Source organism: Pundamilia nyererei, unplaced genomic scaffold (genome assembly GCF_000239375.1).
Source record: "Pundamilia nyererei isolate P.nyererei 1_Seehausen unplaced genomic scaffold, PunNye1.0 scaffold00196, whole genome shotgun sequence".
Classification (NCBI taxonomy): domain Eukaryota; kingdom Metazoa; phylum Chordata; class Actinopteri; order Cichliformes; family Cichlidae; genus Pundamilia; species Pundamilia nyererei.
Window position 1 is genome coordinate 255,474 of NW_005187597.1, and position 16,497 is coordinate 271,970.

At 38.5% G+C, this 16,497-nt stretch overlaps 1 protein-coding gene across 1 annotated transcript in view; it reads left to right on the forward strand.

Annotated features, from left to right (window-relative positions):
• The window catches only part of LOC102200715 (protocadherin-15-like), a 219,770-nt gene that overhangs the window by 164,694 nt on the left and 38,579 nt on the right, over positions 1-16,497 (forward strand). The window contains exons 27-33 of the mRNA XM_005747367.1: positions 1,241-1,350; positions 1,566-1,706; positions 4,916-5,043; positions 8,009-8,239; positions 9,215-9,303; positions 12,869-13,045; positions 15,724-15,942. Coding sequence (XP_005747424.1) covers positions 1,241-1,350; positions 1,566-1,706; positions 4,916-5,043; positions 8,009-8,239; positions 9,215-9,303; positions 12,869-13,045; positions 15,724-15,942 — 1,095 coding nt within the window. The remainder of the gene's footprint in view (positions 1-1,240; positions 1,351-1,565; positions 1,707-4,915; positions 5,044-8,008; positions 8,240-9,214; positions 9,304-12,868; positions 13,046-15,723; positions 15,943-16,497) is intronic.

Genomic DNA, 16,497 nt, shown 5'->3' on the forward strand with positions numbered 1-16,497 from the left:
CAGCTGTATTTTGTAGGATGCCTGAACAAATGCCATTCAGTTAGTTTGCATATTTTATTATTTGTTCTCAGTTGAACATCGGACTTTACAAAAAACACATAGATGCTTAAAGAACGTCCTTACTGACTTTATTCTTTGTGTGCAACTCATGTTATCAGTGAGAGCAGAGGCTGTTTTGACTGCTGTGTTTTGTCACACTGTCATTGGCATCCTATAACTGTTATGTGACGGCTGTGTGCAGGCAGGAAAAGGACCCAAAATGCAGACTCCGAAGACAAAACTTGAACTCAAAACAGCTTTAATGCTGAACTCAAAAAGGGTAACAAAACTAAGACTACAAAATAACCTTACACAGAACACACAGCAAGATAAGGGTAGATCACGACAATGACAAACTGAAACACAGGGCTTAAATACATAGAGGGAGCAATCAGTGAATGGACAACAGGAGGGAAACACAGCTGGGCAAATCAGAACTGACGAGACAAGGAAGCGTAAACTGAACTGAGATAAGACAGAGACCTTCAAAGTAAAACAGGAAACACATAACACAGACTGAACAAAGACAGACTCACATGCAGGCACTACAACAGAGGGAACAGAGACGTGGGACCAGGGCAGACACAGACACTGACTGGACACGGGGATATAGCGGACAGGGAAGACAGCAACTAAGGATTACACAGAGACAAACCATAAGACATAACTCTAACAAAAACCCAAAGACTAGAAATTATAAATAATATAATAAACTCAAAAACCCTGGGTCAACGACCCAGGCATCCTAACAATAACTGACATATGGCTGGAGAACAGCAATGCACTGATCTATGGTGTCTGACATTACTGTACTGAGGAATATAAACAGGAGTGTTGTCAAAGATTAAGTGAATTTGTTTATTAAATGCATTTTTAAAAAAAGCTGTTGTTCAGCAGCCACGTCTTGCTTTATCTCTAAGTGCAGTTTCGAAGAGCAACTTCTTACGCATTTGTTATACAATCCAGTTTTTTAAAAATGTAAACACTACTTATAGACTTTGTCTCTGGGGTTTGAAGGATCATATAACTGTAAGCATGAAGGAAGGAAAAAAAGAATATCTTGGAAGTTTACAGATTCAACTCTCATGTCTACTGAACTTGCCAAAATGCGATTACCCTTTGAGAAAAGGTTGGCCCACAGTGTACACATACATATTTCATTTTCTCATCAGTTTGTATTGATCGACTGATCCATTGCCAGGTTTCTGCCAGTCAGCGAGGAGGCTGCTGTTGGAACCCCAGTGGGAGTCATCTTAGCATCTGCTGTCAATCAAACTATCGTGTACTCCATCATCGAAGGCAACGAGGGTGGTGAGTAAACTTAGAGCTGGTTATACAGAGTTTTCCTGTGTTCGGTTGTGGAGCTCAAAATCTATCACTGTATGCTCAGGAGACATTATATGACTTCCACTTCATCCTATAAAACGCTACTCACTAGCTGTCGGCATCCCACTCACTAACTGAACATTATGCAACTATATGCCACCCTTCTATCTTTCTTAATTGTTCTGTCTTGTTCTACCCAGGTGTGTTTGCTTTAAATGAAACAACAGGAGTCATTTACACTGCCAAACCCCTGGACTATGAGACCAATGCCAGCTATGTTTTGAAGGTAGAGGCGGACTCCATGAGAGTGGTGTCTTCAAACCTGCGAGCTCCCTCAAAAAGTAAGTGCCTGATCACAGGACACCTCATGACCTTTTTTAATATACTGGTGCACTATATGGAAAAAAGCACCGGGCCACCTACATGAGCAGGTCGGCTATGAAATGCCATCCAATGAAGCTCCTGGTGCACAGTTTTCTGCTGATGTTAACGCTAGAGGAGTTTTGGACATCTGCTGGTTCACAGTGAGCAGAGCACTGGTAACTTCTGCACAGCTCAGCAAACGTCATGAATGAGTTGTTGTGGTTCCTAAATGCTTCCACCTTACAATAACATCACTCACAGATTACCGTGGAATGTCTAGGAGGGAAGATTTAGTATTCTCAAACTGACATCTGACATCACACATACTTTGTCCTGAGCTCTGACAGGTTAAACATTATTTTCTGACCGATTCAACATTTACATTATCATATGCATCTTCATGAGGGAAATGTCACAACACGTTCAGAGCTGCAGTGCATGTGTTAAAACTTTCACCTTGCACACGCTCTACAAAGCTCTACTTTTTATTATACTCTACCTTGGCGGTTAGTGTTGCCTTTAAAGCAACTTTTTCTTCTCGCTTAGATTTCTATCAAAGCTGCAGGTTTTGCCAGTTTGTTGCCCTCACTGTTGATGTAGATTTTTAAAAAAAAGCTAGATGTGTGTCTCATTGCCTCTCACTCGAGGTCTCAGCACATGTGCAATTATATAACTGCCCAGAATTTATTTCTCAAATGTCAAAGAGTGTTTGCTATGATCAAAGTGGGAAAATAAGCTGGCAAGCGGGCTGGAAGATTGAAGATCATATCTGTAAAGCTGTAACTTTTTCCAGTCTGTCCCAAGCATTGGTACTCAGTGATCTGTGCAGGTCAGTTCAGTGGTAAACCAGCTGTAATCTAAGTTTTCAAGTCTTTCTTTTTACTTATTTTGTTGCCAAAATTGCATGTGAGATCAAGTGTTGACTAAAACTGAAATTGTGGCTTTCCTTCCCCTCTTTAATTGTTTCTGCCTCTTGTTTCTGCAATTTCCATCTGCCTGCTGGTGTTTTTGCTTTGAAAACATATCTGCATTCTTCTTAATTGATGTTCAGCTACCAAGGTCTCTCTTCCTTAATTATAGTGTTTACCACATGCTGTTCTTGTTTCATTTAAACGATTTGAATTGAAGAATTCTGCTGGGATTAAAGCTACAAGTCATTGTAGTCATTAGCAGAACTCCTTCAGTTCTTCTTGGTGCGCATTTTAATCAGGAAACAAATCAATAGGAGATTTCAACAATATGTTAATCCTGCTTTTTAATTCAAGTGAAGATATGGCTTGAAACTATATGTTTTGCGCTTGTGTTTTAAGGATGCCTGTTAAAGATAAGCTGAATATTGTTTGCTTTATCCTGTCAGCAGTGCAAGTTTATTAAGGGAAATTTTTTTTTCTTCTTTCGTCTGTATTGAAGTAAACAAGAGTTCACAATCCTGGGTTTGTGCTGTCTTTCTGACATGATTCACCTTTTAACCGTCGGGTTGATTTATTATGATGCAGTTTTCCGTGGGTGTGATTCTGAATTTCTTGTTCATGGCCAGATAAAGACTGAATGTGAGTCATTCTGAGGTACAATTAACAAATACAAAACACAGTAGCTTATACTGAATATTTAAAGGATATGTAAGACATTTAAAGCAGCTTTTTCTGTGTGTGTGTGTTTTCAGTACTAAAACATGAATTATTGATGCAAAATCTGGTTTGTAATCTTGGCAAAGACATTGCTTGTGAAGACAGTTGCCTTGGAAAGGCCAAGACGTCTCTGATGCTGTCAGTTATCATTAAGGGTTGAGATTTCTTGACACATGTCTCAAAAATCAGATCAGATCCTTCAGGTCAATGTTATTGCTCCATTACTTGCATACTCCACATTGAGAAGTGTCTTAAATATCTCACTACATACTTTCAGATGATGAACTTGAAGTCCTTTAGTCATTGTTCACTTAACTAACCCATGTTTTGAAATCCTTTGAATGCCCTGAAAATGCAGTTTGTTTTCCAGCTTCTCAATGCAATACATAGAACATTCATTGAACAGTCTCGGTACCACAGCACATACCACAGCACGCCAATGACTTTTTAGGGACATTTGAATCAAAATGGAAGCATAGATGTTTGGGATGGTTTGCAATACCAAAGTTTTTTAATGAAATCTGATGAGAGCCCACCATCAGAGTACTGATGAAAGAGATGAGGAGATTCTTTTAATCAGATTTTTCATTCGAAGCTTCTAATTGTAGCCGAATTAATCATAGCTGTTGATGAAGGGAAATGCTTGTGATTAGTTACTTTAACTCGGAGGTTTTCTTTTGTTTTTGGTGTTTTTTGGGGGGGTTGGTTGGTTGGGAGAGGGTTTTTTTCACCTTTGCTAATGGTGGCAATAAGTTGTAACTCTAGCTGTAAATTTTAAACTCTTATTCATTGTCAGACAAGTTTTGGATACACCAACTTGCCTATACTGTACATATGCACTTCCTAGGAGTACGCAATGTGCTTTTAACATAAATCTAAATCAAGTGGCATTCTTTTAGAAGCTATGGCCAATGAGCGGATATGATAATATGAACGTAAACCACAAAAATCAAACTTTCAAATCATTTTGAAACACCTAATAACACTGAAACAATACATTTGTAAGCAATAAATTGGACAAAAAATGCCAAATGTAGTAAAAATGATACAAATTAAAACAGATATATGCAAATTGAAATAGTCTGAAGTTTCAATAAATACTTAAAAAATTAAAATTTTCTGGCAGTTATTTTATGATTCAAGTTTTACAGGGCTAAAAAGAAAGTGATCAAATCTAAAATAGATGTCTTGAACTCATAACATGGATCAGAGTAAATCTGATTAATGTTCCACAACCTGAAACACATCTGTTATGCGACACAGGCATAGACTCTATATAAAATATGATGTACTCACTGGGACGTCTCCTTTTGGTTTGTGAAGCTCCATTTTGAACCTTGACCATAGTATTTTAGGCCATTGCTATTATTTTAGCTATCAGCTAACTCTAGCTAGCTCGATTAACAATCTGCTGACGTGAACCTGAAGGATGAAATTACTGGTGCTACAGCACTGCAGCCAGTCAATGCTGCTTGTGCTTGTCCTTGTATGTGTTTCACAAAAGCACTCCTTTATGGAAAAGTGTATTACAATGTGTATTTTGTGTTTCTGTTTTCTAGCTAACACAGCTAAAGTGGTGATTGATGTCCAGGATGAAAATGACCATGCGCCAGAATTCATTAGACCTCTCTACATTGGAGGAGTTGCAGAAGACTCCAAAACCTTCACCTCAGTCTTGCAAGTACAGGTACAACTACACAAAGATCTGCCTATTAACACAAATAGCATAAAACACACAGTTCAAATTGCTAATTACAGTAGAGGCTTAAAACAAGACCCCGATTTATGTACTTTGTAGGCTTGTAGTATGGATTTTACTATATTGTAAGGTACTGCTTACACAGTGCTTGTTTGGAAATAGATTTTTTTTTTCTTGTTTTAAAATTATTCAAGTATTACAAAAATCATGATTGATAGGTATGTTTTTTCTTTCTCTGTTGATTGAGAAATCTCTCTGTTTCCCTTTGGTATACCTGACTGCTACAAAGATTCATGTAACTGTAAACAACTTGAGCGTATTATTAAAATGCCTTTCAGGAGCCTAAATGGGTCACGGAGCCTATCTCTTTCAGCCTCTATCTTAGAAATTGCAATATGTTTTAATGAGCCTGGATGCCACAAGAGACCCAGTCAGAGTCCCTGGCAGAAAAGTATGCGCTTTAATATTTCATTACCGTTTTTAAGATCATTCTTAGATATTCCTCCTTCATTAGATCATTCCAGCGAGAGTGACAGGAACGATGAGAGCATCAGGAGAGCATGTTTCACAAGTTCAGACGATGTGCTTTTCTCACTCATGAACCGAGTGTCTCAATTTGCTATTCCTCTGCTTCAAACACCTGAGGTTTGGGGCTTACATATGGGTTTTGTATGGGTTAGAACTATGTTTGGTTGAAGCTGGATTACAGGAACTAGCTTTTTAAACAATTTAAATAAACTGAGAGAGAAAAACTGGTTGCAGGCTCAATTGCCACAGAGTGACGCAATATATCTAAAGGTTAAAGGAGGAGAAAGGATTGATGGTTAGATAAGGAGAGCTGACACCCTGCTGAGAGACAAACTGATTGGACTGAAAAAAAGCAGGGAAGACATACATGATCTATGGTGGATGAATAGATAACAGCAGGGAGTGACTAGAAAGATGGACAGGGATGCTAGCTGTACACATGGTACCATCAAAATGAAAAAGGGAGTGAGACAAAAGCTTCAGAGTAACTTTGAGAAATGTGCTTTTCCAATCTTAATTATGAATAATCCTATCTCATCTGTCTGAAGCATGCAAATCGTCTTCTTCAGACAAAATGTTTTTTTTGTCTGTGTGTTGCTACATGCAGGACGTTTCTGCCTTTAGGGTTTACAGTTTGCACATGGAGGAGTTGATGTGTTATTTTGTCCCTCGGAGGATGCCATAATTCAAATATTGATTAGACTACATCAACAATCAAGCTCAGTCATCTCCATTATTTCTTTTCTAAATTCATTAATTTCACTTTTTGCCTGTTAAAAATGTTTTCCAGATGCACTTCTGCCTCCGTAGTGGCAGAAGTGTGGTGGTTTACATATTTGCTTGGCAAAATAAAATCACTGGTTCACTTCCAGCTGGGGACATAAATCCCCTTTGGGGTTGTGTAAAACTGCTAAATCATACATGCAGAACTATGTGATGTGGTAAACCCAGCTGAATGTAGCTATTTCTACTTTTCCAGCTGTGTAAACCTTTGACATTTAAGCTTCTTTCTCTCTTTTAACTAGTGTGTTGACCAGAAATTGCCTTAAAGCAAAGCCCTGCTTGGTGAGGTTGTGTTGTTATGGGTACTGATAAAATGAAAATATACTAGACAGAAAGTCCAGCTTTAATAATCCATCAGAGTTTCCAGTGCTGGGACTTTTTTTTTCCGCCATCAAGGCAATTACAAGGTAAACAGCAGAGCTACAATCCAATCTTTTTTTTCTTTCTTTTTTTAATGGGAACAGCATCTGTTTGATCAGGATGCCTCGCTAGATGATGCATCGTTGCTTCTGGGTTGAGTACTACCTTGCTCACCAAATGCTGGCGTCATCTGTGCAAAATGCTTCTGAATAATTCTTAGGTGTGCAGGGCATGAGTATATTAAAATGTTTGCAGCTATTGCTCAATTATTCATTTGTGCCCACATATTTCATATATTTCATGTTTACAGGAAGTTGGGTAAGTGTACAGGTGCAAAGGCAAATAAACTGCGACTTTAGAACGACACAGACCTGCTTGGATTTGGACATATCTCTTCATAGGTGCAGCAGAGAGACCTGCACCCTGTACAGTTTAAAGCAGCTCTTATCACTAGTGCACATTTTAATGTATTGCTGAAAAGTTACCCTCATCTCTGCAAGGAAGAACCCAGAAAATGAAAAAGATGTATACATTTGTTCTTCCTTCAGTACGCCCCCCTTCCCGATCTCATCTTTCTCCATATTACCTTTGTTTCTTTTTTGTTGCTTCTTTATTCCCTAGCTATGAAAAAAAACATTTTACTTTGTTTTTATCTACCATATCTTACCTTTGATGTGGCGGGTGTCTATATCTACATTTCTAGCCCTTCTTATAATAACCCTGCATAAAATCAATGTCTGTCTGAGAGTGTGTCTGGATTTTAATGTGAGATTTGCATGTATATTGAACAAGGGAGAGACATGATAGTTAGCCAGAATCATAGATTAAATGATCTGCTCAGATTTCAAAGGATTCTTTTTACCCTTCCTCTGATTCAGAATTATATCACATTAAAAAAAATGAAAGAACTGAAAGCCTTTGAACAGGTTTTAAAATCCAGAAAAGCAGAAATAATATGTGACCTCATGATGAGTAAAAGCTGAGACACACTATCAGTCCTGCGCTACTCAGTGTACATGACAGTGTCTTGTATAGTGTCAAACTCCTGGACTGAAAGGATGATGGTAAGGAGGCAAAGAGCAGACCAACAGCATTATAATAATTACAGCATATGGAATTTGTTTTACAAAAAACCCCAAAAAGACAACAGTGGCTTGATCATAGTGTTTGTGTGCATGATGATGATGACATTTCATAATGACAGTGATTATGGTAATGCTTGGCGGTGTAATTATGATCACAGTAATACCACCTAATGGTCCTTATTTTTCTTATTTTCCAGGCCCTGGACAAAGACACTGGTAACTACAGTTCTATAATATACCGTCTGATCGTCCCCCCTCCAGCTAGTAAAGACACTAAAGACACCAAAGATGGCTTTATCATTGAACCGTACAGCGGCGTTGTGAAGACTGCTATCATGTACCGCAATATGAGGAGGTCGTATTTTAAGTTTGAGGTGGTTGCTACAGACAACTATGGTCAAGGACACAGCAGCAAAGCAGACATAGTGGTATGTATAATTTATGTTTTTTTCACAATGATTACATTTTAATGGCAGGTTTACGATTACTTTTTTTTAAGGCGTCCAACCTAAAATGAACTGGGTGACATGATTAGTGCAATGAGATTTTTATTGCTCTTAGGATAGTGTGAAGGAAGCTGCACTGAAAGGATAGTTTTGCAAGCTGCTAATGACTTCTTACTGGAACAAGTAAACACAGCAAAACGATGCCTGCAGGGAGAAATCGTCTTTGGTTAACTAAAGCTAATGAGAGAGTAGTTTGAACTCATTTTCTAAAAAATATGACAAGAGTGAGAGTGCCCATTTCATAAGAAACCCTTATGAAATGTAGTACAAAAACATCACATATTAGTAAAAAATGTTGCTCATCTGAGTTCCTACTTGTTCGCACAAAGGTCCCACATAAGGCAAAAAAAATAACACATTCCACTTTAATCTCTGCATCTTGTGTCTACTAGTCTGACACCTGCCTTTAACCTAAAAAATTATAGTCTAAGATGCTCAGTTAACCACGTCACTTCTAAAGAAGGCTTGATTTGTGAATAATTAATACATGTGACTAATTTACTTCCAATATAGTCAAGTTAATTGCTTGCAGGTTCTGTAGTACCCTAGACAAAATAATGGCAAAGTACACTATGCAAATATGAACGTAGTCCAACCACCAACAAGCTATAAAAAAATATGTAATCAAACTGCTAAATTACATGTGCTCCACTGCTCCCTTACACTGCCACATACATCCTTTAGCAGGTAAGTGTAAAAACAAATTCAATTTGTGGCAAACCTGAAGCACATTTTGTGTGCTGTAGAAGGGAAATGTTATTCATTTGACTGCATTTACAAACATGTGGAAGTTCTGTCTGTTAAGATGCACCGAAATCAGAGCGCAGGATGTTATTTTTGGTTTATTTTAAGTGCTTCAGCAGGTTTTTATCTCAGTTTTCCTCTCCTGTTGTGTAGGTGTCAGTCGTGAACCAGCTGGACATGCAGGTCGTTGTATCAAATGTCCCTCCTACGTACGTGGAGAAAAACAAAGAGAAGCTTCTGAGGTAACGTTTGATGCTTTTGACAATAGAGCAAAAAGCTTGGGTTTAACCATTTGTACATCCAACTTGATGAATGCAGTTTATCTAAGAAAGAAAAAAAATCTGTAGGAAGAGTTTTGGTGTTTGCAGAGGCAAACTTCTAATCCTCTCTGAAGCAGTGGATTTTAATAAACGGTCCTGCACTTAAATATATGAAGGTCAGGTGTTTTCTTTCCTGCTGAAATGTGTGGCATCAACACACCAAGATTGAAAGAGCTCTATTTGAAATAAATAATTTCACTCTAAGAGAAATCATCCCTTATTTTAACCGACTGCCAGCAGGAGCCTCCTGGTAACTATTCCAGCTGTCAAAGGGCATGGCTGCACACCAGAAAGAGATCAATTTGACCTGTGTGTCAGGTGTGCCAGAAAAAGTCTTTGCTGTCCAAAAACCTTATTAAAGCAAAAGTACAGTTTTGCAAAGAACTTTTAGTCCTTTAGAAGAATCTTCTCTGGACGAAAAAAACATTAAACATAGCAGTGTTTGGCCAAAGAAGCAGTAAATTGTTCTAGCACATACCAAAGAAAGCTTTTTACAAAAGGAACTTCATATGTAAAGTATAGTAGTGGTGGAAGCCTTATAGCTTGTGTCCAAGTATAATAATGGGATGGCTTCGTCAAAGTCTACGTATGAATCCCAGAGGGATTGAGAGGGATGGGAATGGACTTCAGACAGGCAGTATATACAGGAACATCAAGTGTGCAAAAGGTTGTTTTTTATTTGCTAAAGAGAGAAATACTAGCTTGGTATGTTAACATACCTTTAGCCCTTTACAAATATAGCTTGGTAATGGTATCTTGAGCGTCAAAACAGTAAGGGCTAATAGTTCTCTGAAGGTTCTCGGTCATCCAGGTCATCGTAGTCTAAGGACCCGGGAAAGAAAAGCATCTGGACTTTCCTTGAAGACGCTTCACCTCTCATCGAGAAGCTTCTTCAGTTCTAAGAGAAAGCATCTGGGCTCGTGCAATTAGGTAGAGGATCAATAGGGCTTCCATGACTCTCTTGGGGACACTCCCAAAGGGCTTACAACCTGGGACTCTCCACCAGTTGCTCGTAGAACTGAAGAAGCGTCTCGGATGAGAGGTGAAGCGTCTTCAAGGAAACTGAAGTCCAGATGCTTCTCTTTCCAAGCTCCTTAGACAATAAAGGAGCTTGGAAAGAAAAGGGATATACTTTTTGACACCTTTTTCACTTGGTGCTTGGATAATGTGTTTTACTAGATTTGATAAGACAGATCAAAACTAGACTGCTGGTTACCTTAAAATACTTACCTGCAGTGTCATCAAGTAGCAAGGTAACAAAAGTGAAAGACAAATCAAGCTCTGTGCAAGCAACAAGAAGAGAACTCTTGTAAAAGTTTTCAGACTAAGTGTACTTTTCAGCATTGAAATTAAGTTTTAGTCACAAATTGATTTATTTCGAGTTTGCACAGTTTGAAGTCCTTGTATTGATTTAGCGATGGTGTCTCCCCACAGGAGGGACTTAAACTCTAATTGTCGCATGGGGTTTTCAACAGCAGTAGTTAAAGAGCAAAAACACTCTTGTCTTTAAATTTTAGATGTGCTCTTATAATGATTTCCGAAAATGTCCTTGTAAGAATAAGATCTCAAGTGTTTCATTAAATTAGAACACAATCTCTATAACAGTCACATGCAAACCACCACAGTTACAGAGTGCACAATGGCAATTGTTCGTTTTTAATTGACGTTAAGAGCTACTAGTTTTAATACAGTGCTGTGCAAAAGTCTTGAGCTCCCTTTCATTTCTTTGCAATACTAACAAGCTCGAAAGTGAATATTACCACTTTTATTCTTCAAAACAGCCTCAACTCTCTCTGAATTTTTTTTTAGTTTTTGTAAAATCTTTGCATAGTCTTCAGGAATAGTTCTCCAGGCTTCTTGAACAACATTCAGAGCTCTTCTTTGGATGTTGGCTGGTTTTTGTTGTGTTCTCTGCCAAGATGAAACTACACTGCATGAGGTTCAGGCTCATGGGAGGCCAATCCATGACTAATAATGTTCCACTGTGTGTTTTTCTATCCAGGTATGCTTTTGCTACACCGGCAGTCTGCTTAGCATCAGTGGCATGCTGAAAAACAAAACCAATCCCACTCTGATACTTTTCAGATAGCACTGCATGGTGGATCATAATCCCCAGTACATTTCTACATTCATAATCTCATCAGTTCTACCGCGTTTTACAAACTGTAGACAAATTGAGACACTCACCTCTCTCCTGACCTCCATAAATACTGATTGCAATTTCAGTTAAAAGTTCATCAGACCTGTGTCCACTGCTTTTCACTCCACTTCTTTTGTAATTTGTGTAATTTCTCCACTGAAACCATTTCTGATGAGGCTGACACAGGACAGCACACCTGTCCTGTGTCATGTGTGCTGAGTCTTTCCTGTTTTATTGACTGCCACATACAGTTCACTTGCTGTAGATAATTTTTTAGGCATGCCAGTTTTTCTTTTGTCATCCACTTGTCCAGGTTTCTTTCCTTTTTTTCTGTCCTTGAATGATTCATAGGTCAGTTATTGCCTAACAAACAAACAAACGTAAAAGAACAATTTCTCTGAAAGTGGTCAGCCAGAAGAAGTGGGATGAAAACAACAGCCAGTATCCAAAGAAAAACTCTGAAAGCCTGGAGAACTATTGCTCAAGACCATTTTAAAAATTGAAAGAAAATCTGGTTACTTGGAAGCAAAATAGAAAGAAATGAGCGGTAACTAAAAACTTTTTCACAGTACTGAACAGCTTTTGTATTGTTTTCTCTTTTGTTGAGAGCAATTTTAAAGGGTATTTGAAAGCCTCTAACAGCAAACATTAGCTATTTTGTTACCTATGCTATCCGTCATCCCCTTTTTCTGCCTCCTACTCTCTCTACATTCTGTAAAATATCACTTGCTATATTCAAAGTACCTGACCTTATCCCCACATCAGTGGCAGCTGGAAAGTAAAACACTAAATGCATTTTCTTTTGTGTGACGACAGTCAAGCAAAACACAAAATGCGTAAATCACTGCATGATATGATATTTTATATACACAGTCAACAGTGGGCCTTTCTGTGACACGTAGCAAATACTCTGCACAGCTGGTGCTGGACTGATGCTTTGTTTTGCCTCGCAAATACAGTATAATTTGTTAATGATGTTTTAAAGCACTTGTCATCTTTTCTGTCTGATTCACATGCACATGCACATGCAGACACACATGAGTTAGAGTTCCTGCTGTGAGCAGGTGTTTCTGGGGGGACAGAAATCAATACTGCTCAGCAGGAGTCTGCCTGGCTGACAGGATTTTTTAAAAATGTGCATGTGGTGGTGTGTGTGTATGTATGTGTGATGTGGTGTGTTTGGAGTCTGACGGCTTTGTCTGTCCATATATATGAGAACTTGTTTGGATCTAAGAAACAGTATTTTTCTCTACATTGATGTGTGTATGTGGATGTCATGCTGGGAATACTGAAGGGGTTATAATGCTTTGATGCTGTATATCAAAATCCAATCTTTTCAATCCTCAGCATTTTGGAACGCTATGTCCAGGAACAGATACCAGGAGCAAAGGTTGTCGTGGAAACCATCGGGCCTCACCGCCATGGGGATGGGATGGAGCAGGAAGACTACACCAAGTCAGACCTTATGATTTATGCCATCGACCCACTGACGAATAGAGCTGTATCAAGGCAGGAGCTCTACAAGTAAGAACTTTACCAACAAGCTAGCTTTATATGTAGAAAAGAACAGAAACTAATCTACGTGGCTTTGCAATTAAAACTGGGTTAGGCTACATCCTATAGTTGTGTTGTACATGTACAATAACAATAAAGGGCTATTCTATGCAGTCATGGTAAAAAGTAAGTTTTTACATATCAGGACATAATAATTTATTTTCTTGTCCTTAGCAGCTCTTAAAATTCACAGGTGAACCACAAACATGACATATTACACCATGCTATCATTTATTGAACAAAAACTGAGCCAACATCCAGAGACAGTGTGTGAAAAACTAAGAACAACCCAATAGTTGAGTAGCTAGAACCATCTTTAACAGCAATAACTTGAAGTAATTGTTTTCTGTGTGATTTTTCTCAGTCTCTCACATTGTTGCAGGGGTTTTTCTTTATAGAAATGCTTCAGTTCATTGAGATTTTGCAGGCAGTCGTTTATCCTCCTACATTTCAGTTGTGCTGAGGTCTCGACCTTGACTAGGCTATTGCAACCCTTTGTTGCAGACTTGCTGCTGTGTTTGGGATCATTGGTCTGCTTTACCCACTTTAGCTGTCAGTTTTGATGCATGCTCAATCATCCAGGTAATTAAACCCCAAAAAGTTGATTCTGTTCATCTGGACGTAGCGTTTTCAGCGGGAGAAATGTTTCAGCACTCATCCAAGTGACTTCTTCAGTCTCAGCTGACTGCAGGTTTACCAACCTTATAAGCAGTACATTTGCACAATGACTGAACCTAGCACAACTGATGAACAATGTGCTGTGAGGTCAGTTCCTTGATATGCAAATTGTCATGACCATTGATCAGCAACCACTGGTGAAAGACCATCAATCAATGGCCATGAGTACCATTCACAGAGAGCTGGGGAATGGCTGCAATCACAGCATTGTAAGATGGTGACAGATGTACCCTTAGGCGCTAAACCCCCCTAATTTGGGGTTTGAAAGCCACAGAGACGCAGTGTTGAGAGAAAATGCATCTAAATGGTTCTGATACTCCTGACACATTTGGGACCACTAAGGGTTTTTTCTTAGGCAGCAGTTGTCACTTGGATGAATGATGAAACATTTCTCCCACTGAAAATGCTACATCCAGATGAACAGAATCAGCTTTTTGGGATTCAACTGTCAGAGTGATGGCCTCACTTTTGACTGTAGAATACTTATAAAAGCATGTACAGTATACAGAGCAGTTCATGGTCGACTCAGTGACTACAAGAGGCCCAAATCCTGTGGCTGAAAAAGAAGCCCACATCATCATACCTGCATCACTGTGCTTGACAGTCAGCATGTGCTTCAGTTTCTACCCAATATGACGCTCTGCATTTTGACCAGATATCTGCACTATGATCTTGTTTGTCCAAAGGCCATTCCTCCAGATGTCTTGTGGTTTCCTCAGATTCAACCTAAACTGTTCGACTATATCCCGTTTTAGAGAGAAGATGCTTTCTTTGACAATCCTTACAAACAGGCCATATCCCTTTAGTCTTTTTCTAATTGCACTGTCTTGTATTTTAACATTTAACTTGCTAACTGAGGCTTGTAAAGTCTGAGATATAGCTCTTGGGTTTTTCAAAATTTCTGACCTTGGGTTGAATTTGCAGGTAAGATTGGCAACTGCCTTGAATGTTTTTCACTTATAAATAACATTTCTTACTGTAGAATGATGGACAATTTGATGGGCATTCAAATTGTTTTGAAATCACTTTATAACCCTTTTTCAGATTGATGGGCAACAACAATTGCTTTTTTGATGTCAGTAACACTCAGCTGAATGCTTCAGAGCAGCAAACTGCCAAAACCTCTCCTTTTATAGAGGTGCTCACACTGGCTGATGATCTGTTAATCAAGTTGCATTTTATTAACACCAGCTGGCTGCTGCCCTTTAATTCCTGTGGAAGCAGTAAGGGTGTGTTTTGTCCTAGTATTTGTTAAATAATTAATGAATTTGTGTAATATTTCATGTGTTGTTGTTCTCCTGGGTTTTTATTTACCAGATTTTAAGACCTGTTAAGGACCCAAACATTTCTATTATATTCTAATTCATAAAATATTTGAGTTTTAAAGGGTATTGTTTCCTTTTATGTGACTGTATGTTTAAAGAATATAGACTGATCATTTAGTTGATGGTAATTCAAGTCTGAGGGGGAACTCAGGTCTGTCACCTTTTCTTGGCTCTATTTTAGGCTTCAGATAATCTAGCCCATGACATGGGTCTTAAGCCTTTTTAGACAGGATCAGGTGAGTAGCTTAAAGAGCAAGTAAGAGTGGTCTCAGTGGCCTTTTGGGTTGAGAAGAGGGCCTTTTACCCAGGAGTGCCAGGTCTGAATCTGTAGACTGCATCAAAAAGATGATGTGTAGTTTCAAATAACTGGGAAGGCCAAATTGCTCAGCTAGAGGTTTCACAAACCAGTGGATGATGTCCCATTGGCTACAACTGTCTTTTATATAAAGGTGTGGAAGGGTTTTGCTTCAGGTTATATGTGTTTGATGGGAGTTGCAGAGAACAGAGAAGTGAAAACAAGAGAAAGACTGTTAACCTTGAATTTCTTGTTTTTATGCTATTTCTGTTTTGCGTACTTTGAGCCTTTACATGAGATATGCAAAAGATATGCGTGTTCTCAGTTACACTCTTTGTCTTTTATCCAAGGTTTCTTGATGGTAAACTTTTGGACATCAATAAAGAGTTTCAGCCCTTTCTCCCTCCTGGTGGCCGGATTTTGGAAATCCGAACTCCTGAAGTGGTTACCAGTGTAAAGAAAGCTGTGCAGACTGTAGGCTACACAGAGGGGGCGCTGTTGGCTCTGGCTGTCATTATCATTATCTGTTGTGTACCCGCCATACTGATTGTCATAATCACCTACAAACAGTAAGTACGATTTATATATTCTACAGATGCTTTATGTGATGAGATTGTGTTTAAAGAATAAGGCTGATAATACTCTGCATATTTCCTATTGTCAACAAATGAATGACAGACCAAAATTTACCAAAAGCAAACTAGTCCCGCAAATAGTTAAATAAGTAGCCAAAGCTATTAAAATCGAGCTCATTACTTCCCTTTGTGGCTCAAAAAACATTGAAAATCTGTAATATGGGCATGCTGCACTAAGTGACCGTGTTCCTTCATTATAATCAACCTGAGCACTGTTGTTCATTTTGAGTCAATGTGCCCCTGGCATATTGAGCCACAGCTAAAAGTGCTCCAAACCAGATGCATCATTAATTTAATGCTTGGATAACATTTGATATAAACAAAAACATCCGTCCACTTTAGAAAATAACTGAGTGTTTTTTTTTAAATACATTCAGAGTATTTTTTTTATTTATTAGGAACAAACTGTTTTACAGCTAAAAAAGCTGTTTGGGCAGGAAGGTCGTATGAAGAACCACCTTATCCATGTTTTTATTGTTAGTTTTGGGG